We start from the raw sequence: 25,835 nt of genomic DNA, 5'->3' as shown, positions 1-25,835 counted from the left end.
TTGGATAAGAGGTCTATTCCCTATTTGGATAGCCATACTTTGATTAAACCCAATAGGATAGTTGGAATCAAGTACAAAAAAAAACTGTTTTAGTACTACAGAGAAAAAGGAAGGATATTTTAAATTATAATTATTTGTTCAAAACTGAGTCTATGGGAGATGACAATCCTGTAATTCTTCTGGATAATGGGTTTCTGAATAACAGTTCTCATACCTCTGTTAAAGACAAGCAAAGTTTCCAAAATTTGCTTCACCAATGCAGCAGCCAGAACCTGCTTTTGTATAGACAACCTGGAAGTCATTTGATGTCACCTCCATTGACACATCTTTTGACCCTTATTCTGATTCATGAGTTTGCTCCTGTATTGGTTTTTGAACTGCAAAGCCTCCATCTTTGGCTCCAGCCCTTCCAACCCCAGCATGGATTATTGTGATTGGACCAAAAGAATGCATACTGGCATTGTGGCTGGCCACCAATCACCAAGGTTCCTGCAGGGAACATGGCCAAAGATGGCAGCCACCAATATTATTGAATGGTAGGCATCACTGTAGCTGCTGTATATATGCAATAGCAATTCTAATAATGCAGAATGCTTGGAATCAGTCAATAACCTCTAGAATCTCAACATTGATCCATTTTTATCACTGGCATTAAGACAAACATAACTATTGATCTCCTGGTATAACAACCTATCCAGTCTAAAAGTGTTGCACTGCAGTAAATATTCCTCGAGGGAATGATGTGATACATACTGGGGATGTTTGTACTAATCCGAAATAGAAGAAGAATTCAGAATAAAAAGCAGATAAACTGCTCGCATTGAACCTTTTCATTGTTTTGTAGCCTGGTCTTTGTACCATAGTGATGGTATGTAGCGAGTAGCCATTGGAGAAAGTTCAAGGAGATTTAAGGACAGTGTATACTCCAGTACTGAAACATTGGCACAATTATTCAAATTCTGAAATGATCTGACTTAAAGGTTTCATTTTGTATTCATATGAGCACAGGTGGAGAGCAAGTTGTATAATAAAGATGGAATATAGAACTTTCAAAAAGACATATCTTCTGTGTTGATATTGTCCAATGGCACCAGCCATCTATTGCAGTCACCCTTCCCATATTTCCCTGTCTATGTTCTTCTTTTACTGTCTCTTCTTCTTCTACTGTTTACACCTTATCCTTTTTTTAATTTGTCACATGCTAATTGAAGTGATAGTACCTAGACCTGAGCAGCTCCTCATATAAGCAGGGTTGCCTTTAGTCAGGGGTCCCCAACCTTTCTTATCCATGAGCCACATTCCAATATAAAATGAGTTTGGGGGTTGGGGAGCCGCTAGGACTGGCAGCCTACAGGAGGCTCTTTTTGGCACAAGACCTGGTTTTTATGCAACCAAAACTTGCCTTCAAGCCTGGAATTCAAAAATAAGCACCTTCGAATGGTATACAGTTTTGATAATATCATGCCATTGTATTGAATATAACATAATCTCTTCATCTGCATAACATATGCTATCATTCTGATTTCATTAGTTTAATATGAAAATCAAATCAAATATTTTCAAAATAAGTCCTGCTTTGAGTCCATTGGGCTAGAACCATGGCACCAGTAGTTGTTTGTAGGAAGACTGGGATCTGCAGGTATAGTAAGACAAGATGGCAACAGTAATAATTTAGATAATTTGTCTCCAATCTTGTGAAGCTGAAGGCTTATTTATAAATAATGGAACTAGAATAATGGAGTCATGCACTGTGTGTAGGACCCACAGAATACCCTCAAAGTGGTTGGGTTTAGGGTGTTAAAGTTATATGGGTGGTCCACAAGCACTTTTTGCCTGAAAACTTGGGGGGATTGCACGATACCCAGCGCACATCAAAAAATCATTGGGACTTCATTGACTTATATGCAACCTCAACAGGTCTGAGATGCCGGATTTTCAGATTCGGACTTTTCCATCCTCAGGGTTTAATAAATTCCTACAAATTTGTGATTTGTGAGTCACTACTTTTTTGGGGATTTTTGCAATTGGAGTGTTATTTATCAAAGTTAGATTTTATCTCAACATTTTCTGCTACAAACTCTGCTATAAAAGTTGTGCTTTTTTGCCCCAAAACTCCAAAGACTTTGGGGTATTGCACGAAACCCAGCGCACATCAAAAAATCATTGGCACTTCTCCCATAGACTAATATGCAACCTTGACTTATAGGCAATCCTCAGGGTTTAATAAATTCCGAAAAATTTGTGATTTTTTTTAAAAGTCTGATTTTATAAAAAAAAATCACTCATTTTTTTCTAGATTTTTGCATTCTGTGTTTAGGAAATAACCCCCTTAGTGTAAGGAAAGGTTATTTTGCTTGACAATCACAATAAAACCAAATTCTAGATTATTTTTTATGGAGACAGGTCCCCTTTAAAACACATATAGTTTTATATATGGTACTATATATTATTTTTAAAGTTGCTAACTGTCTTTACCTGATTTATCTGCTTTATCTACTGTGTCACTTTCCCTAAAAACCATAAGGATGTACTCAAGCATTTTAGCTTCCTCCAAAAATCTGTTCTTTTAAGGCATTTTGTGAATGAACAGACTGTATGACGCTCTACAAGGGTTGCCCTCTGATTTTATTAATTGGGAACGTTTTGTCACAGAGTGACCTGCATGATGCCGACAAAGGAGTTCTCGTTCTGTTTCCCCGATTAGCTATTTTTGTTCCAAAGCACGTATAAATGGAAGTCATGTCTCTGTGACACATCTCCTCTAGAAATACTTCTGATGTGAGATTAAAAATGTCAGCTATTTATAGTTGCTTTAGTGGAAGAGACGGTATAATATGGGCAATGAAAATCTCCTAACGCCTGTCTCAATTATGTCGTTGTGGCGCCTGATAATATTATGGCATCTTCTCAAAATGTTCCATGGACAATGAAAGGGTTTGTAGAGCGAAGTTGTTAACAGAGAGTAAAAGGCCTTTTTGTATAAAGGAATCTTTAAATCAATGGACATCACAGAACCCCCCTCCCCCCGCCCCCACCCACAGCAATTGTTCCAGGTATTCTCCAGGCTTTCTATTTTCTCTTTTACAGCCAAACAAACTACTGACGTAATTAATACGAATTCTTGTCATGTGCCTTGTACTCTGTAACCACAATTGGAGTATTTTGGCCATGGTTGGTTTCATGATGTATCAACAAGGTGATAACTGGTTCCATAATGCTTATAGCAGCAAGGAGGCAACTGGTTCTATGATGCTAATTTCAACAAAGTGGCAGTTGGTTCTATGATGCTTATATCAACAAAGTGGCAGTTGGTTCTAGGATGCTTATATCAACAACATGGCAGTCAGTTCTATGATGCTTATATCAACAATATGGCAGTTGGTTCTATGATACTTATATCAACAACATGGCAGTTGGTTCTATGATGCTTATAGCAACAACATGGCAGTTAGTTCTATGATGAGTATATCATTAACATGGCAGTCAGTTCTATGATGCTTATATCAACAATATGGCAGTTGGTTCTATGATACTTATATCAACAACATGGCAGTTGGTTCTATGATGCTTATAGCAACAACATGGCAGTTAGTTCTATGATGAGTATATCAACAACATGGCAGTTGTTTCCATGATGCTTATATCAACAAAGTGGCAGTTAGTACTATGATGAGTATATCAACAACATGGCAGTTGTTTCCATAATGCTTATATCAACAAAGTGGCAGTTGGTTCTATGATGCCTATATCAACAACATGTCAGTTAGTTCTATGATGCTTATATCAACAACATGGCAGTTGGTCCTCTGATGCTTATATCAACAACATGGCAGTTGGTTCTGTGATGCTTATATCAACAAAGTGGCAGTAGGCTCTATGATGCTTTTGTCAACAACATGGCAGTTGGTTCTATGATGCTAATATCAACAATATGTCAGTTAGTTCTATGATGCTTATATCAACAACATGGCAGTTGGTCCTATGATGCTTATATCAACAACATGGCAGTTGTTTCCATGATGCTTATATCAACAAAGTGGCAGTAGGCTCTATGATGCTTTTGTCAACAATATGGAAGTTGGTTCTATGATGCTTATATCAACAACATGGCAGTTGGTTGTATAATGATTATTTTAACAAGGAGGCAACTGGTTCCATGATAAGCATATTAAAAAAGTAGTTTATCTAGGTCTTCATGACTTCACAACTACTGACAATGCAGGTCAGTGAGGTCACAGTTTCAAAAGTGTTGGGAAATACATTTTGGATGTCCCATTTTTATTGATTTCCATGAAAGTTTTTATTTGCCATGATTATGAAATTGCCATTTAAGAGAAGAAAGAATATTTCTTATTGGTATCTGACAACTCAAGAATAAGTTAATTTAATTCATTATATCCATGAAAGTGGAAAAACCAATAACAAATGTGGGCTATTTCTTCCATTCCAAGGTTCATATGTTCTTCTAAATGATTGTTATTTGCAAAAGCAAATGTCCTTAGACTAGATCACATCCCCCTCAACAATCCAAGCCTCCTGCAAACCAGATTCATCAATAAATTCAGGTTCATCTTTAGCTGCAGATTTCCAAAGTCACAATGGCTGTTACTGTAGTTCTTTCATTTCATCCTTCTTTATCGGATAATTACTTTGCATTTTTTATCAGTAGAAGCAGATGCAAAACATATTTCTCTATCACATTTCCAGTTAAAATTAGTAGGAAATCAATTCTACAAGCGCTGTAATTATGGGGCTGATTTATCAAACTACGGGGGGTTTGGGATGCTACAATTTATTTTCCATGCTGGAACAAAAATAATGAAGTCTGAAGTCTTTCTCCCCGCATGGAAATTGTATCATGGGGCAAAGACAGGCAATCATGCTCAGCACTGCTGTTTGCTCTATAGGTCAAAATGGCATTTGAAAGTTCAAAGCAATGAGAGGAACTTGGTCTCTCCAGGGGAGGGGCAGCTTTTGAAGCTCGAGTGCTTCTAGGGATGCACCGAATCCAGGATTTGGTTCGGCCAGGATTCAGCCTTTTTCAGCAGGCTTCAGATTCGCCCGAATCCTTCTGCCCGGCCGAACCAAAACCAAATTCTAAATTGTATGTAAGTAAAAAATGTTTTCCTCCTCCCACCCCTAATTTGCATATGCAAATTAGGATTTGGTTCGGTATTTGGCCAAATCTTTCATGGAGGATTCGGGGTTTCTGCCAAATCCAAAATAGTGGATTCAGTGCATCCCTAGTTCTTGAGTTGCCCATACCTCATGTGTTTCCTCTTGGCACAGGCACAGCGTATCCTCACTTCATTTCTGCCACTGCTCTTATGCCCTGGTTTTTTGGCTGAGGCTAAGCGATTTTTAAATTTTGGCCGATAGGCTGGGCCATACACAGTCACCCTCACTATGATTTTTCTATTCATTTATCTCACATTTTGTACGTCACTACATCTTATCTTTGTGTGCTTTTTTTTTTTTGGATCTTGCTGCTCTCTGCTCGTAAGGTTCCAAAAGGGGTGAAGAGTGCACACTCAAGAATAAAGTTAATCCATTTTATTCCATCAAAAGAAAAATATTACAAAAACATTGGCCCTACGCGTTTTGAGAATTAAGGTCTTCATCGGGGGAAAAATATACAAAATACAGAAAAGAAAAAGGCCTTTTTTGTATTTTGTATATTCTTACCCTGATGAAGACCTTAAAGGGGAAGGAAACCTAGTCGGCGCAAACCCAACACCCCCGCTCCCGTTTGTTGCCCACCCTCCCTCCTCCCCCCTGGCCTACCCGTCCCGCTGGGCAAATGCCCCTTATTATTTACCCTTCTGCGCAGGGCCAGTCCAGGGAGTTCACAGACGACATCTTCTTCCACGCGATCTTCTTCCACGCGATCTTCTTCCTGCTGTGAACGGCGTTTTGGCGCATGCGCAGTAGGATCATTTTGCCGGTACGGATCTACTGCACATGCGCCAAAAGTCATGCACATGCGCAGTAGATCGTACCGGCAAATGATCCTACTGCGCATGCGCCGGTCAAAGCAGGAAGAAGATCGCGTGGAAGAAGATGTCGTCTGTGAACTCCCTGGACTGGCCCTGCGCAGAAGGGTAAGTAACAAGTTAGGGGCATTTGCCCAGCGGGACGGGTAGGCCGGGGGGAGGAGGGAGGGTGGGCAACACACCGGAGGGGGGGTGTTGGGTTTGCGCCGACTACGTTTCCTTCCCCTTTAAGATCTAGTGAGGGATGTGACCATTAGGCTCCTACTTCCCCTGAACCCTGACCCCATTGTGGGTGCGTTAGATGGAACCTTCGGTTTCAAGGTTGAGCCCATAGGGACTGGGACAAAGGGACCTTCCAAACCATGTGGGGAGTAAGGTCTGAAGACCAAAGGGGTCTCCCTAAAGCCTTGCAATAAAGTGAGATCTGAAGACCTTGTCCTTCATGGCCTTTTAACCTGGGGGTCTGGGATTTGTGCTTTTGCTTTTTTAATGAGGGCTGTTTTGCAGCAACTTTTTGTTTTTTCACTTTGCGCATTGCGTGTTTTGATTTTAAACATGACTCCAGCTTCAATTTAAAAAAACAAAAGGACACAGATTGCTATACCAGGGTTGTGGCCACATCAGGACGGACACAGGTTGGACACAATGCCATATTGAAGTACAGGTATGAGATCCGCTATCCGGAAACCCGTTATCCAGAAAGCTCCTAAATATGGAAAGGCCATCTCCCATAGACTCCATTTTATCCATATAATCTGGATTTTTAAAAATTATTTCCTTTTTCTGTATAATAATAAAACAGTCGCTTGTACTTGATCCCAACTAAAATATAATTAATCCTTATTGGAAGCAAAACCAGCCTATTGGGTTTACCGTATTTAATGTTTATATGATTTTCTAGTAGACTTAGGGTATGAAGATCCAAATTACAGAAAGATCCATTATCCGGAAACCCCCAGGTCCCGAGCATTTGGATAACAGGTCCCATATATTTACATGGAGCATGTTTGGACACAAGTACCTTGATGAATGGGGTCGACATGCGCAAGATATGGGTTCATTTTAATGGGACTGCACTTGTGGCTGCTTTTGTAAATTCCCCTTTAATTCTCGCAGATATAATTCATTAAAATAATCATTAATGAACCCCTCCTTTCATCTTAATGGTCAGGATATCCTGTATATACTGTAAATGAACCTTTTGTTGACACAGGAAACATTTTCAGCAGTTTTTCAAGATGCTATGGTTGCATTTTATTTCTGTATCTTTATATTATTCATTATTGCATCTCTCTGTCCCATGTTATGATCCTTCTGTGGCACCTGATCCCTCTGCTCTCCAAACCCTAATACACTGCTGCTCCTACATGTATGGAATCTGTTATCCGGAAACCCTTTATCCAGAAAGCTCTAAATTGTGGGAAGACTGTCTCCCACAGATTCCATTTTATCCAAAAAAATTAAATTTTCTCTGTTATAATAAAATAGCACAGGTATGGGGCCTGTTAACCAGAATGCTCGGGACCTGGGGCTTTCCAGATAACGGATCTTTCCCTAATTTAGATCTTCATACCCTAAGTCTACTAGAAAATCATGTAAACATTAAATAACCCCAATAGGCTGGTTTTTCTTCCAATAAGGATTAATTATATCTTAGTTGGGATCAAGTACAAGGTACAGGCATGGGATCCACTAAATAAAGTCTGCCTTCCACGTATGAATTTTATTATTATACAGAGACTTCTTTTATCCTTCCTTGTCTATATTGTCTCCTGTGAACAATACAAGAATCATCAGGTCCATTCAGGATGTGAGGCTGAATCATCAAAGTGACCTGCTCCTCACTGAGAGCCTCATGGAAAGGGAATCATTAGCCAAGTTTACTTTTCCTTGATTTTATCCCACCGGGAGGAATTATCTGCCAGAATTAAACGGTTCTTTTTCTCCCTTTCATATTTTCCATGTAAATCTAAATGCGTCACTTTGGTGTGAGTTATGTTCTGTCCTGTGGTTAAATCGATAGTGAGCCGGATATATGTGCTCAAAGCCATCATTAGGTAGTGGGAGCCTGTGAGCTTCTGGGGCTCAGAATAAATCCCTTGTACAGGTATGGGATCTGTTATCCTGAAAGCTCAGAATTACAGAAAGGCCATCACCCATAGACTCCATTTTATCCAAATAATTCACATTTTAAAAAAAGATTTCCTTTTTCTGTGTGATAATAAAACAGTAACTTGTACTTGATCCCAACTAAGATATAATTAATCCTTATTGGAAACAAAACCAGCCTATTGGGTTTATTTCATGTTTACATGATTTTCTAGTAGACTTAAGGTATGAAGATCCAAATTATAGAAAGACCCAATATCCAGAAAACTTCAGGTCCCAAGTATTCTGGATAACAGGTCCCATATCTGTAATAATAAAACAGTCACTTGTACTTGATCCCAACTAAGATATAATTAATCCTTGTTGGAGTCAAAACAGGCTCTATTTAACATTTGCATGATTTTCTAGTAGACTTAAGGCATGAAGATGCAAATTATCCAGAAAACCATTCTGGATAACAGGTCCCATACCTGTATTATCTTTTCTCTCTGACATGTACTTTCCTGTGCTCACTCATACAGGGGTATCATTTTAGTTTCAATGGCATAAGTCAAAGCCCATGGACCCTCGTGCTACTTTTCTTCGTTACTCTTTGTTACTTATCAAACCTACGGCCCTTTAACCAAAGGATTCTTAAAGGATAACTAAAGTTTAACAATGAAGTAGGCTAGAAATGCTATACATTATGTTTTGGGGCCTTGAAGGGGTTGTTCACCTTTAAATTAACTGTTAGTATGATGTAGAGAGGGATATTCTGAGACAATTTGCAATTGGTTTTCATTTTTTATTATTTGTGGTTTTTGACTTATTTAGCTTTTTATTCAGCAGCTCTCCAGTTTGCAATTTCAAGAGTATGGTTGCTAGGGTCCAAATTCCCCTAACAACCATGCACTGATTTGAATAAGAGACTGGGATATGAATAGGAGAGGCCTGAATAGAAAGAGGAGTAATAAAAAGTAGCAATAACAATACATTTGTAGCCTTACAGAGCATTTGTTTTTAGATGGGGGTCAGTGATCCCCATTTAAAAGTTGGAAAAAGAATAAAAGGGGATAATTCAAAAACCATAAAAAAGAAAAAACGAAGGTCAATTAGAAAGACGTTCTACAACATACTAAAAGTTAACTTAAAGGTGAACTAGGACTTTAAAGTTAACTTTTAGTATGTTATAGAATGGCGACAATTTGCAAATTGTCTCAGAATATCCCTCTCTACATCATACTAACAGTTAATTTAAAGGTGAACAACCCCTTGAACAGTTGGCTAGAGGAGCTTCCCATCATGTACCTTTTTAGGCCGTGTCAGTGGCACTGCACATGCTCAGTGGGCTCTTGTTGAGAAGCTAAAGCTGGTCATATATAAGGAGATCCGCTTTTTTGCTGCCCACATTGAGGTGGTCGATATTGGGCTGATCAGATTGTGGGCCCTAGGGCCCAACGTTCGGATCTCAATGAGAAGAATACGGGTGGTCAGATCAAGGACCGCATCAACGAACCAATGCAGTCCTAGATCTGATAGGATCTTTAAATCCGCCTGATCGACATCTGGGCAACTTTAAGCCAAATATTGACTGGGAAGCCCAATAAGCTGCCGACTCAATCTGTCGGCAGCCTATGTCTGTCGTGTATGGGGGCCTTAAGCTTATGGGGTTAATTTATCAAAGAGTGAAATTCCGCAGCTCTCAATTCATTTCTATGGGATTTTGAAAGGCCTATTTATCAATGGGTGAAAGTGAAAGTTCACCCTTTGATAAATACGCCTATAAAAATCCCCTAGAAATTAATGGAGAGCTGCGGAATTTCACTCTAGTGGCGGAACTTCACTATTAACTTCACTCTTTGATAAATATACCCCTATGGGTTGTCAAAAATCATCAAGCAGAAAATGAGATGATAAAACTGATGGAGCAGAGCTGATTGTGAAATTGTAATACAGAGTGCACTGATTTGTGCCATGTAACAGAATCTGAATGATTAATACCCTGCTATTGTGAGCAACTGTGAAGATCAGAGAACAGCGTCTTGATGAAAGAGTAACAAGTGCACTTAGCAAGTTGTATCCTTTAATAACTCTTTACAGATATATTAATAATACTGGCAGGATAATTAATAGTTAGTGAAAGGTCATTGGCTCACCAGAAACAAGAGACGTGCTGGGGAAGGAATTCTCTAGACTGCTGGAAATACCGCAGGGAATCGGCAAATACTTCGATATTTTGCATATTTGTAATGTATATGTACTTTCTGATTCTGTTACAGTTTGGAAAAGCCTGACAGCTGAATGTTATTAATATAGTGAACAAAATACCCCCTCTTGTAGAATATAAGGATATTATAAGTCACCGAGGAGTTCCATGATCATATAAAAGTACGAGGCCGAAGGCAAATCGTTTTTATACAGGTCATGGAACTCCGAGGTGACTTCTAATATCCTCATATTTTCCAACAAGGGGATCTTTATTTATTATAATACACACGTTTTAGTGAGTCGTGACAAAAATGACATCAGAACTCACTGTTTATAACTGATGACATCACTAGTCACTGTTTATAAGGATTTAATTTACAAGATATTCATGGCTTTTGTGTATTATATTAGTCTATACATATTGGGTAGATGTACCGTGCCCTCCTTATAATTTGTCTTTATTCAGCCAGAGTGCAACTAATGGAGAGTAAAAGTGAAATATAAGGAGAGTAGAGTCACAGATACAATGTAGGGAGCGGCAGGAGATGGAGGCTGCATAGGGGCCCTGTCCTGATCACCTGCCCAAAATCAGGCTAAGGAAGGGGGCTAGCTGCACCTCCTGACTTTACTGAGATTGGGATTTTTCATCCGGCACAAGTGCAGCAGGCGGGGGTGCAAGTGCTTTTGGGACGAGCCCTAAGGAGTCATAAATTGGGTTGGCAACTTTAGTTTAGGGGGATACTGACCCGGTACACTGGGGACAGTCTGATGATGTAGAGGGTGGGAAAAGGGGCAGGACAATGACAATGATGGGCAGGTTGATGTCTCTGGGCGGGGTGATGGGCGGAGCAATGATGTCAATAACTGGACGATGGGGCGGATTCTTGTAGATTGGTAGGAAATAGGTATGAGCAGGGAATGGGGCAGATCATTAAGAGGCAGGTAGTGATGAGCGAAATATTTCTCCGCCTTTCAATGCAAAAAAGCATCCATAAATTCTAATGTATATGATGTGCAAAAAACGCCCGTTGACTACAATGCGTTTGGACATTAGTTGTCCGTTTTGCAAATTTTAGGCGAAACGCGTCAGATTCACCCACCTCTAAAGGCAAGTACATTTGTAAAATAGGACCCAGCCCTGGCTGACCGTATGTTTTATATATAAGTAAAGAAGTGAGCACAACCTCTGCAGAGAACAAACGTAATCATGTTATAGTTATGCAAATCTGATTGCACAATTACAGTTTGTCTGCTGTAGCGTGTGCCCTGTTAATGCTGTAGTCTTACTTTGTGTAAGGTCTCAGTACAGGTATCCGGAAACCCCTTATCCAGAAAGCTCCAAATTACCAAAAGACAATTTCCTGAAGACTCCATTTTATCCAAACAATCCAAATTTTTAAAAATGATCTCCTTTTTCTGTGTAATAATAAAACAGTCGCTTGTACTTGATCCCAACTAAGATATAATTAATCCTTAATGGAGGCAAAACCAGCCTATTGGGTTTATTTCCTATTTTTATGATAGATCCAAATTATGGAAAGTCCTGAGCATTTTGGATAACAGGTCCCATACCTGTACTTACAATTAACTCACTGCACAGTAATAATGGTGCAGCCCCCAACCAGAGAACGTTCTTTCTAGTTATTATTTTTTGTGTTGCTCATCTTTCTATTCAAACCTTATGGCATTTATCTTCCACAAACCACTATCCCAATATCTTTTTATTCTTTTTTAAAAACAAATTTGGGGGCTTGAGCTACTGACTTTTTAGCTGCAGTCAGTCTGAAGTGCCTGGAAGCCGGTTATGTACTTAATATTCTCCGTGGGAGAAGCAGCCGCCCAACTGCCCAAAGATAAAAGTCTGGACAAATTGTGATGATATATATACAGGTATGGGATGCGTTATCCAGAAAGCTCAGAATTAAAGAAAGGCCGTCTCCCATAGACTCCATTTTATCCAAATAATCCAAGTTTTTACAAATGATTTCCTTTTTCTGTGTAATAATAAAACAGTCGCTTGTACTTGATCCCAACTAAGATATAATTAATCCTTATTGGAAGCAAAACCAGCCTATTGGCTTTATTTCATGTTTACATGAATTTCTAGTAGACTTATGGTATGGAGATCCAAATTACAGAGAGATTCATTATGCAGAAAACCCCAGGTCCTGAGCATTCTAGATAACAGGTCCCATACCTGTACTACTGAATGCAATTCCGTTAACCAGTGTTCATACTGGATAGGAGTATTGTAGCTTTCTGGATAACAGGTTCCATACCTGTATAATAAATGTATATCGGAAACTTGCTTTAAATGATATATTTTATCATAAATGTTTTTCGTGATTAGCTTATTAGTAGAGTTCCCCTTTAATTGCTTTTTGCGTGTCATTTCTGCCGTCTCCCACTGGAATATTCCGCATATTACTTTGTTCACTGCTGTGTATGTAATGTACGAGGAGGGGCTTCATTCTCTGCTTTAAATGTTCATATTGATCTTCCTCCCCGAGGGGGTCTCTCGTATATCATGTGACTGTCTTCATCTGCCTGTGATTGTTGTTTATTATTATTATTATTATTAACATGTATGTATATAGCGCCAACATATTGCGTAGCACTGTGTTTATGGATTATATATGTTATATATTATATATATGTGTATATAACCGTCCTTGTTTTAATACTCTTGATATCCAGCGGCTGGCAGAAAGAAACTCAATGTATTATAAATCAGAATGGAATATACATGTAGGGATTCCACTCCGCTAAGGGTCACTGTAAATCAGAATAAGCAACATAAATATGTAATTGTTGAGTAGCAGCATTTTGCTTTATACAGACATGCTCTGGGTCTTCTCCCTAACCTTCTCTTTTTGCCTTCCATTGACAGTTTGCATATGCAGTGTCGGTGCTAAAGGAGTGCTGCAAGCTGTGTCCGTCGGACCCCACCATTCCCCTGCTGGCGGCTAAGGTCTGCATTGGACCCCTGCACTGGGTAAGTGACAATATGGGGCCACAGTGTGGAAGGGCCACAGCCTGGAGAGGTTGCGCAGTATCACAGAGCTGCATTGGGAGAGTCCCAGTATAGTGAAACATATTACAAAGCAGCTGTGCCGTATCTCTGTGTCTGTAGCCAAGAGGAATTCCCTGAATGCTACATGTCAGCCTGAATCTCTCGCTGACTAATTAACCCCAACCAGCGCAGCTTTTTCTGTCCTGAAATGGAGCAGCTTAATGAGAGCAATAAGCAAGCCTGGCTCGGAGCATCGTTAGGGCCAGGAACATTAGAAGGAATCAATGGCTGGGTTCCTGCGCCGTGTGGATAGAATGATTATATAGGAACTCAAACTGATATCAGAGAAGGCCCAAATGAGTGCACAAGTCTTTTTGGACCAGCCCAATTCTTATGGTAATGCCAGGGAATGTTATCCTAAATGCTCCTGGCTGTAATATAGTTCCTGCCCTGTGGATCCATGGCTGGTTTCTTCTGCCTCACTGTTGCCTCTCTAGAGCAAATGTAGGTTGAGTTAGCCCAAAATTGGTGTTAAAGTGTTCATGTATGACAAGATATAGGTCCAGGTTATGCAGGACTAAAGGTGCCATAGACACACAGATAATATTTTGAACGATGGTGGGAGAAGAGCCGTCGATATCAGCAGAAGACTTGGATATTGGTCGGCTGGTCGATCGGGCTGGACGGAAAATTTTGATCGAAGCGACCCAAATATATCGGCCATTGTTAGTGCTGAATCATCAGATACAGGTAGAATTCTATTTTTTCTATATGTATATCTGACCATTCAGCTCTACACGTGTGTATTGAAACGAACGATCTTTCCAAGACAGATCTGTTCCAAGAAAGATCGTAATTGTTGCGTCTATGGCCCCCTTTAAGGTGGCCATAAACGTTACAATTACGATCTTTCCTGGAAAAGATCTTTTGTTTCAATACACACGTATAGAGATGAATGGTCAGATATACATATAGAAACAATAGAATTCTACCTGTATCTGATGATTCAGCACTAACAATGGCCGATGTTTGGGTTCCTTCAAAAGCCAAAATTTCCGGCCAGCCTGATCAACGAGCCAACCTATATCCAAGTTTTCTGCCTATATCTTGGCTTGTCTCCTACCATACACACATCGAATACTGTACAAAATCTGTTTCATACGATATTATCTGTGCGTCTATGGCCACCTTTTTTTTTTTTAAAAGGTGTTTTTATTAGTTTTTTCACACAGAAAAAAAATCAAAAACAGACAGCGTTCCATGAAAGAAACACAAAAAATCATACATAATCAGTGAAAGCAATAAAAGAAAAAGAAAAGAGGGAGAAGAAAGAGGGAGAGAGAGTCAAGTAGGGTGTGGAGTGTGGAGGGGGTGAACGGTAGACATGACTAGAATCTAGTGGAGCTAGCATAGAACAGCAATTTTAAAACAAGTGGGCTATTAGTGTCAGAGTTCAAAACCCATAGCATCCATACAGCTATGAATTTGTCCGTGCATCCTCTAGACATATATACTGCTTTATAGTAAGGGAGGGCTTTGTTAACAAGGTCCTTCCAGTCCTCCAGTTTGGGTGCCTCCTTTTTATTCCACCGAAGAACAATCATTTTCCTAGCATAGAACAACAGCAGCTGGAGCAAAGTCCGACAGCCAGTTGAGCTCATATCACCACCCATGTATCCAAGCAGTGCTAGGCTGGGCTGAGGCAGTAAAGGGAAAACCAAAACTGTAGAGATAAAGGAGAAGACGTCAGTCCAGTAGCGAGTCAATTTGGGGCACGTCCACACCACATGGAACCATGTCCCCGGGTGTCCACAGCCTCTGGTACAGTTCTGATCTCTGGTAGGATCCATATGATGAAGGCGCATCGGCGTGAGGTAGGAACGATGCATAAACTTCAGTTGCACCAACTTGTCTCTAGCCGAAGTTGTGGTGGCTAACATGTGACGCATAACCAGCTCCCAAGACTCCTCATCCAAATTATCAATGTCCCTGATCCATTTCTGGAAACATTTAAGCAGGCGTTTTTCCTCAGGCGGTCTATGGCCACCTTAACCCTCTCCAGCAGATGAAGGTCCCAGGTGCAGTGCTCTGATCCTCCAGCTTGGAGAACAGATCAAACAACACGGTGAAAGGGAACCCCAAACCAGCTATGTTGTAGAAATTAAAATAGTGACATAATGTAGGCTATATCATAGTACAGGGTATGGAACCTGTTATCCAGAATGTTTGGGACCTGGAGTTTCCAAGATAATTGATCTCTCCATAATCTGGATCTTCATACCTTATGACTGCTGAAAATCATTTAAACATTTATTAAAGCCAACAGGCTGGTTTTGCCTCCAATAAGGATTAATTATATCTTAGTTGGGATCAAGTACAAGCGACTGTTTTATTATTACACAGAAAAAGGAAATGATTTTGAAACATTTTGATTATTTGATTATAATGGAGTCTATGGGAGATGGCCTATCAGAGTTTCTGGATAACGGATAACAGATCCCATGACTGTATTTATAATACTTATAATTATGCCCCCAGGAAACATGCCCTGATCCACTAAGTCGTATAATATGACAGCATACCTGACTCAGTTAACAGTGACTATTACAATTCTGAATTGTTTAAACATAAATTCAAAAATATTTGTTCACAGGTAATGCAACTTTTCCCCTTTAATTCTGTGTTTTTCACCTTTGAGTTAACTGTCAGTATGATGTAGAGAGGGACATTCTGAGACAATTTGTAATTGGTTTTCATTTTTTATTATTTGTGGTTTTTGAGTTATTTAGCTTTTTATTCAGCAGCTCTCCAGTTTGCAGTTTCAAATTAGGGTGCAAATTCCCCTAGCAACCATGCACTGATTTGAATAAGACTGGAATATGAATAGGAGAGGCCTGAATAGAAAGGTGAGTAATTAGCAACTCATTTTAAAAAAACCTATAAACAATATAATTTATGAAGACCAATTGAAAATTCTATAACATACTAAACGTTAACTTAAAGGTGAACCACCTCTGTAATATTCAAATGTACAGATTCAGTGCATCCTTAGCTGAAACTGCAAGTAATACTATCGTAAAAGCTAGGAGAAGAAACACGGTTTTTCATTAGATACCAATAAAAAGCAAACAATAAGTTACCCTTTAAAGGAAAATATACCTCCCGTTTCTGACATGAGCTAATTTGGGTTTATTTAGAAAAGGTGCCTAAACACTATCCGAACCCCCAGAAATAAATATATTTTTACCAGATTTCATAGATTGAAAGGAAACCATGACTCGTAAGAACCATTTCAACCCCTCTTAGGCTAGCAGAGTCATGCAGCTCCTCCCTCACCTTGTTCTATTCTGAAGTGATGGATTCTGGGACTTGAAGTCTCTCTGCTTTCCATAGAGGGTGATGCACAGATTCCCTACAAAAGAGAGGGACAAGTCCAGTTCAAGTCCCAGAATCCATCACTTCACAATGGAACAAGTTAAAGAGAATGGTTGCAAGAAACTGTGAGCCTCAGGGGTGTTGGGAAATGGTTCGTACAAGTATCATGTGTTAAAACAAAAAAATATGTATTCCTTTCTGGAAGTTCAGCTGAATAAACATGTCAAAGAGGGGGTTTTCTTTCCACTGTTAGGGCTCTTACTGACGAGCGTTTTTACCTGCGCTCCCCTGCGTTCCATTTATCTGCGTTCAGCCGCAGGGGAGCGCAGGAATTGACGCATTACATTTTTTCCAATGGGGCTGTACTCACACAGGCGCGTGTAGGCGACGAACGCAGGAAAAATGCAGCATGTTGCGTCTCAACCAGCGTTCGCGCCTACACGCGCCTGTGTGAGTACAGCCCCATTGGAAAAAATGTAATGCGCCTATTCCTGCGCTCCCCTGCGGCTCAACGCAGAAAAACAGAACGCAGAGGAGCGCAGGTAAAAACGCTCGTCTGTAAGAGCCCTAAGGGGGTTATTTATCAAGGTCCGAATTTTTCCGCGTATTTCTAACATAAAAATCTCCAACTGCCCAAATGGACCTTGTTTATCATTAAAAAGGTCCGAAAAAATTGGGTAGGTTAAAAAATCGATTACTTCGGAGCTTTGCCCGAAAAGTACGAATTTTACAAACTTTTCCGCAAATACTACGAATTTTTCTGAGTTTTCTGACTTTTTGGTCCAAAATCCCCGAAATGATTGGATATCGGTACGAACAGCAGCGCAGACACTGGGACCTTCCCCATTGACTTATACAGGACCTCGAGAGCTTTGAGATGCTGGATTTTCGGAGTCGGACCTTCAGGCTTTAATAAATTCCAAAAAAAATCTGAGTTTTTTTTTTAGTCTGAAAATTACGAATTATTCGAATTTCGGAGCATAATAAATAACCCCCTAAGTCTCTAGAATCATTTCAGCACTCCCTTGGCCCCCACTAATAGTAACTAGAGGAAATCCTTGCAGAGGGCTTTAATTAATTAATTCCAATTAGGGATGCATCGAATCCAGGATTCGGTTCAGGATTCAGATTTTTCTGCAGGATTCAGATTCATCCGAATCCTTGTGCCTGGCCGAACCAAATCCTAATTTGCATCTAAAAAAATTTGCATTTTTTTTGGTTATTACCAACCTGTATAATTTTTCATAACTCCCATATACTCTAAATATTGTCTCTTTACTGATTTAGTGACAGGCAGCAGTAGGAAATATTGTGGAGGCTGTGGAAACCATTCTGGTGGAGTGTAGGGAAAATGATGTGTGTTTTGTGCTGTGACTCATTCTCGTTTGCTGGGAGGCTGCAGGGATTCTATTGTCCAGGGACAAAGTGCTAATAATTTTAGAATTTAGCTATGTATGAAGGCAAAGAATTCAGTGACTCGGGCTGAAACCCCCCCATCTCTAGAGGGACAGATGTACAGAACATACTTTATTTTTGCAGCGCTACGAGGATGCTCAGCGTGTTACATAAGATAAAAATTGGTGATGGGTTTAGTAAATACAGGTATGGGATCTATTACCTGGAAACCTGTTATCCAGAATGCTCCGCATTACGAAAAGGCCTTCTCCCATAGACTCCACTTTATATAAATAATCCAATTTTTTATAAATGATTTCCATTTTTTCTGTGTAATAATAAAACAGTCGCTTGTACTTGATCCCAACTAAGATATAATTAATCCTTATTGGAAGCAAAACCAGCCTATTGGGTTTATTTCATGTTTAAATTATTTTCTTAAGGTATGAAGATCCAAATTACAGAAAGATCCATTATCCGGAAAATCCCAGGTCCCGAGCATTCTGGATAACAGGTCCCATACCTGTACTATTGAATGCAATTCCATTAACGGGTGCTCATACTGGATGCCATGAGTTGGAGCATTGTACCTACACCAGGAGCTATACACAAACAAGATGATAACATCACTTTACTCAAATGTAATTCCCACAGGTACCTCTTCTACTTATTTGAAAGGTCAGAAATTTGGCAGGACAGTGCTCCAAAATTCAGCAAAAAATTCCATTATTAGCAGTATTCATTATGCTGTGCCACATACTGCCAATAAAGGCATTTTAGCCAAATTGTGGAGTGCTGTCCTATCACATTTCTGGCCTACACCAAGACCTGTCGGCCTATAAGATTGATAGGGCTAACTTCTTTTATCAGCTAAAAATTGTTGTTATTCTTAGAGATATTTATTTGTACATTTTAAAAACTACCCTGCAACTAATAGGCTCGGGGTCGGACTGGGCCGGCGGGACACTGGGTAAAAACCCGGTGGGCCCCAGCCCTTGTAGGCTTCACCGACCCAGACCCGCACCCATGCGTTACCTGCACCACTGCCTGCGCTGCCTCCCGATCTTCCCCCTTCGAGATCCGACTGAGAGAACAGGTAGACACAGCAGTGCAGGGTGCCAGGAGGGGGGTTGTGGCAGCGCGGGGGCCCAGAGGGGGGTTGCGGGGGCTGGAGGGGTTTGCGGTGGCGTGGCCGGGACCTGGAGGTGGTTTGTGGCTGGGGGCCAGGAGGGGGGGGGCCCCTGTGATGGAAGCCCCAGTGGGCCTCAGACCCTCCAGTCTGACACTGAATAGGCTCCATTCTCCCAGGCAGTTGGAGTTGCCGTTTGACATTGCCTTCCAATCTCATGCCAAGTAGGGTTGCCACCGGCCAGTATTTTAGACAGTAAAACACCCACCCAGTCCAGGGCTGGTATTACTGAATTACCGGCAGTGCAGCTTCAGGTATATCTGAAATATCCTTAAATACAGTCCCATGCGTATCCTTCCCCGACCTCCTCCCGATCCACCTTATAGCTCTCTGTCTCGTTACTCCTCCCCCTTTTCCATGCCCCCCCATTTCTTCATGACCCACTCCCTTTCGTCGTCACCCATAGTCAGTCAGTACAAAGAATTACAAGTGCCAACCCTAATGCCAAGGCAAATTTTGTGTATTTTGTGCTCAGCCTGCCCTAAGGGTCAGTTACCAGTTTTTGGGGAATCCAAGTCTTCTTGCCATATAGGCCTGTGTGTGAAAAAGAATGTTTCCAAAGGAAATAAAAAACATACATTTAATGGACCTCATTAATATGTTTGCCTTTCAGAATATCATGGTCACTAAAAAAAATCCCAAATCTCCCTTGGGGGAGATCCCCCTAAGTGCTGTCCAATGTAGCTGCCCTAGACATTGGGTGTTTATATGGTAAAAAGGCTTAAAAATAGTCCCTAAATCCTGCAAATGGCTACTGGGAACAATATACAAGGGGTTGGGGATTACTGCCTAAAATAATATTTTTTAATGATTTCTCTGTTGTCCAAGAGCAGCGCTGTATTTACCCAATCACAGCCCTTATTTGGGACCCCCAGGAAATGTTTGCATACTTTTGTTGCTCTCCAACTTTTTTACATTTGAATGTAGCCCCCGGGTAGAAAAGGTTGAGGACCCCTGATTTAAAGGCTACATACATATAGGCAGTTGCATTTAGTTGGAGTTTTGTGGGTTCTGCTGCATTGCAACGGAAATATTAACTATGCTCAGTCCAACCTATACGTCTTCTCTCTCAGATGTGTTGCTAAATTCTTCCTTGCTCGTCTCTCTCTCCCTGGTTATATAACATCCATTCAATCCTCCTCTTGTTGTCACATTTGATATCGAGGTTCACATGTTCCAGAACACTTCACCACTCGTACACAACAATTGTCTTCCTGGCATGTTTATACAACTGCATTTCGAGAGGAGCATTTTTTGAAATTATTCCAGAAATAGTAGACTATATTTAGACTTAAATTTAGGCGGTTTGTTGGCTGGAATTCAGCAGAACCATTTCAGTGTGTCTATCCCTTAATGCGTCTACTCTTTTGGAACTGCACATCTCAAGTTTATGTTGCTTGTAAAAATACTGACATTTATTCCGGGTCAAAGCCTTGTGTATCCCTGTCAAACATCTGACTTCAATCTTAAAGAGAAAAATATATAAGTTCAATAAAGACAAAGAACATGTTACTATACAGTCTCACATGGAGATAACAAGACTCCAGTGCATACAGTTTAACAAAGTCAAAATACATCAGTATTATATGAAATGATAAAGAAATATGGGGGAATGCTCTGACTTTATAGGGTCAGCTGCAACAAGGAATAAATGATTCTGATATAGAAAAAAGTCACCTGACATTGGAGTGGAAATAATTCCATTGACTTGTTATCATTGTGGTCTGGAGTTTGTTGAGTATAAAGGAGTATAATAACTGTAAACCAGCAGTACCCAGACTTTACCTATATGGGATATACAGGTATGGCACCTGTTATCCAGAATGCTCTGGACCTGGGGTTTTCCAGATAACGGATCTTTCCATTAGGGATGCACCGAATCCAGGATTCTGCCAGGATTCAGCCTTTTTCAGCAGGATTCGGCCGAATCCTTGTGTTGCATATGTAAATTAAGGGCAGGTAGGGAAATCACGTGACTTTTTGTCACAAAAGAAGAATTTTTTCCACTTTTTCCTTTTCTACCCCTAATTTGCATATGCAAATTAGGGTTCGATTTCGGTTTGGTATTCGGCCGAATCTTTCACGAAGGATTCGGCCGAATCTTTCACGAAGGATTCGGCCGAATCCCAAATAGTGGATTCGGTGCATCCCTACTTTCCATAATTTTGATCTTCAAACATTACGTTTACTAGAAAATCATATAAACATTAAATAAACTCAATAGGCTGGTTTTGCCTCCAATAAGGATTAATTATATCTTAGTTGGGATCAAGTACAAGCGACTGTTTTATTATTACACAGAAAAAGGAAATCATTTTTTTAAACATTTAGATAAAATGGAGTCTATGGGAGACGGCTTTTCTGTAATTTGGAGCTTTCTGGATAATGGGTTTCTGGATAACAGATCTCAGGGTCTCCCATCTGTTTGCTAAGCTTCAATGCAGGGCTGGCTTTAGGCCGATTGGACCGGTTCGGCCTCCATACCAAGGGGCAGCGCCAGGTCTGGACTGGCATTCAAAATAGGCGCTAGCATTTCAGGTACAAAGAGACCCAAAGGGCCCCCCACCAGCCCAGTAAATAGTGAATAGCTATGGCACCTTATAGCAGCCCCTCTGGTATTTGCCAGAAGTCACAGATTGCTAGTCCTAGGCAGTGCAGATAAAAATTCCGGCAGCACATACAACTATCCAGCCTGCCCTGCAACCATGATAAACCCAGCCCACCCCCCAACTAGGGTTGCCACCTTTTCAAAAAAAATTTACCGGCCAGTGGTGGGGGCGTGAACAAAAGGAGCGGGCCTTGACACAAAAAGGGGCGGGCCGTGATGCACGTCGCTCGATGGCCAGAAGGCGAAGAAAAGATACGTTTGGAGCGGAGGGCCAAGGGCTTTTCAACTACATTGCCGGTAAATTTGTAATATCGCCCCCAAACTTGGCAGGTGTTTTACCGACCAGGTGGCAACCCTAACCCCCAACCAGGATAAGCCCAGCCCACCCCAAACCACAATCAGTCCCTTCTTCCCTCTCTGGTGACCTGTGTGTCCCTATTTCCCCCTCTCTCTTGTGCCCTGTTTGCACTTAAATTCTTCCTCTCTATATATAATATATTTGTGTATCAGTAAAAAGGACTCTGGCACCAACACTCTGTCAATTGGACAAGAAGGACAGGTAGAAAGTCTTGGCACAATTTGCGCACCCAGCCTTGGAACTCCCAGCCAACCACAAGCACTTTGTCTAGGGGCCCCGCCATAATGGCCCCAACTGGGCCCCACAGTTGATAAGACCAACTCTGCTTCAATGTAGTTTTCCCATTAGGTGTAAAATGTTGGTATACATTCCAGAATAACTCTGGCATATTCACTTGTATAAATAGTCGGCCTCTTTATTTACTTAGGGGCAGATTTATTAAGGGTCAAATTGAAAATTCTAATTTGAATTTTTTTTACGGTCAAAACTCTCAAATTCGAATTGTAAATTATCCAAACTCAATTCGAGTTTTAATTCACATTTGAATTTCGAGATTTATTTTACTCTGACCCTTTAAGAACTCGAATTTGACTATTCGGTAACTAAAACCTGCAGAGTTCATGTAGGAGTCAATGGGAGACGTCCAGGGATCAATTTGGAAATGTTAGTAGCCTTCCTGACATTCAAGTTTTTTTTTTTTCATCATACTCGAATTCGACTATTCGCCACCTAAAGCCTGCAGTGTTCATGTATAAATGGGAGATCAATTTGGACATGTTAGCAGCCTTCCTGACATCTCAGGGTTTTTTTGGAGAACAAACTCAAATTGAGATCTGATTCGAATTCGATTCAAGTTTTCAAGTCTGTAAAATTTGTGCAAGTTTTAGATATTCAATTTTTTTTATTAAATAACCCCCCAAACGAATTTCGAGTATATTCGAATTTAAAGGAGTTTGAAAACACTCACATTAAGTTCGAAATTCGACCCTTGATAAATCTGCCCCTCGGGGTTATTTACTAAACTCCGAATGCAAAAATCACGAAAAATTAGTGTTTTTTTTAATAAAATCGGATTTTTTAAAAAAATCATGAATTTTTCGGAATTTCTTAAACCCAGAGGATGGAAATGTCAGAATCTGAAAATCCGGCATCTCAGACCTGTCGAGATTGCATATAAGTAAATGGGAGAAGTCCCAATGATTTTTTGCTGTGTGCTGGGTTTTTGGCAATACCCCAGAGTTTTTGAGCAAATTTCAGAGTTTTCGGGTGAGAAACCAAAAAAACTTGTGAAAAACTGATTTTTCCAGATTTTTTCCTGCAAATAAAATTTTCGGGAAAGTGTATTTAATAAATAAGCCCAAAAAAACAGTGTGGATGTGGTCTGAGTTTTTTCCAGAAAATATTGAGATAAATTCGGACTTTGATAAATAAGTGTTAAATCTTCAAGTCTCACAGGTCCAATAAACTACATAGAAATAAACCTAAAGAAAAGCAGAAGAAAAGATTAATGTGAGGATTATCCGTATATTCTTCTCCTTGGATAAAGGGACAGAACCCAGTCATTCAAAAACTAATGGAGATGACAATGTCTTCATTGTCCCCTGTATACTATGTACTAGTCATCCTCCAATAAGACCTATCTACTACCCTTCTTTATGTTAATAAATAAGTGCACCAGTGATTTTATATGTTACACGTTAATCTGCTGAGGACTCTAAAAGGAACGGCTATAAACACAGGCGCAGTTCAATCCCAGAGATTGAGTAGAAGACTCCCATTCAATCAGTAGTAAATCAATAGTAGGGGGTTACACCTCCGCAAGGTCACACATCTTCTCTTTTCCACATTGACTGTTGGACCCAACATGGTCCGGTACCCTTTAAATTCTCCATGAGTGATTATTCTAGGAGAATGATGTGTTTGTATAATTCAGTTTATTGGGTTGTGTTAGCACTTTGTATGTCCTTCTGGAATTAGTGACCCTTGGGTGGCAATGAGTTGGTTCAGCAATATTGTTTCTCAATATGTTTTAGTGGAACGAGGGCTCAATAAGCACATTCCTGATTTCCTCACATTGATTTGGTGGCGTATCTTGGGGACACATTGACAAATAATAAGAATTATGTGTAACAACTCCACTGGCCTTTGCTGACAACGTATGGAACTGGCAGTTTACAGATTGATGCCTTTCCATGACTTCTCTTCATTGACCTACAGTATGGGCGAGGGGAGACATAGGGGTTCTACTTGTGTGGCTAGTGGGCTAGTGAGTTGGTGTAATGAGGATACATCGCAATACTTTGCATTAATGCAGGTTTTCCGTAGCTGTGAGGCTGATACCATTTTGGGGCCCCACCTAAACTCCAGTTATGGTGAGAAAAATGGAGAATGGATTTGTTCTCCTGGAAGCCCAGCTTGAAGGTCAGTTAGACGGAGAATTTCCATGAACACTTATTTGCTCTCCTAGGTTTTCTTGGAATTATGGTTGAATGGCTGATGTTTCCTCTACGGGACCTGTTATCCACAATGCTCGCGACCTAGGGATCTTGGTTTTGCTTCCAATAAGGATTAATTATATCTTAGTTGGGATCAAGTACAAGCGACTGTTTTATTATTACACAGAAAAAGGAAATCAATTTTAAACATTTGGATTATTTGGATAAAATGGAGTCTATGGGAGACGGCCTTTCTGTAATTCAGAGCTTTCTGGATAACGGGTTTCTGTATACCGGATCCCACACCTGTACCTGTAAGCTTCATATGAGCTAAGAGTAAGCCCTGACCAATTGTTGGAGGCTTGATACGAAAAAGTCTGATAACCACAGCATCGATGTGTCAGCGTACCCTTATAAATGAATAATGAAACATTTGTATATTACAATAGAACAGTAACTGGTATAAAACTTAAAGGGGTTGTTAACATTTAAATTAACTGTTAGTATGATGTAGAGAGTGATATTCTGAGTCAATTTGTAATAGGTTTTTATTTTTTATTATTTGTGTTTTTTGAGTTATTTAGCTTTTTATTCAACAGCTCTCCAGTTTTCAATTTCAGCCATCTGGTTGCTAGGGTCCAAATTCCCTTAGCAACCATGCATTGATTTGAATAAGAGACTGGAATATGAATAGGAGAGGCCTGAATAGAAAGATGAGTAATAAAAAGTAGCAATAACAATACATTTGTAGCTTTACAGAGTATTCAGTTTTTTAGATGGGGTCAGTGACCCCATTTGAAAGTTGGAAAGAGTCAGAAGAAGAAGGCAAATAATTAAAAAACAATAGAAAAGAACACATGAAGGCCAAATGAAAAGTTTCTTAGAAGGAACCATGCTAAAACATACTAAAAATTAACTTACCTTTAATACAGGTATGGGATATTTATTTCCAAACAAATTAGGAAGGAACTTTGATAATAACTCCAACCCCTTGATGGGTATATAGATTGGCTGTGCACATTTAAAGCTTCTTGATCCTGAACTTTGTTTGCCTTCAGTAAACTAGGCACCTACTGTACTATGTGTGTAGTTTTGGTTCCTGCTGGTACAGGTATGGGACCTGTTATCCAGAATGCTTGGGACCTGGGGTTTTCTGTATAAGGGATCTTTCTG

At 40.1% G+C, this 25,835-nt stretch overlaps 1 protein-coding gene across 3 annotated transcripts in view; it reads left to right on the top strand.

The window, feature by feature from the left end:
* Nucleotides 1-25,835, top strand: part of ttc7a.L (tetratricopeptide repeat domain 7A L homeolog) — a 212,277-nt gene that overhangs the window by 59,767 nt on the left and 126,675 nt on the right. For all 3 annotated transcript variants that reach the window (XM_041562490.1, XM_041562488.1, XM_041562489.1), the window contains exon 11: nucleotides 13,180-13,284. In XM_041562490.1, the coding sequence (XP_041418424.1) occupies nucleotides 13,180-13,284 (105 nt within the window). The remainder of the gene's footprint in view (nucleotides 1-13,179; nucleotides 13,285-25,835) is intronic.

Source organism: Xenopus laevis, chromosome 5L (genome assembly GCF_017654675.1).
Source record: "Xenopus laevis strain J_2021 chromosome 5L, Xenopus_laevis_v10.1, whole genome shotgun sequence".
NCBI lineage: Eukaryota > Metazoa > Chordata > Amphibia > Anura > Pipidae > Xenopus > Xenopus laevis.
This window is presented reverse-complemented; position numbering and strand designations above follow the sequence as displayed.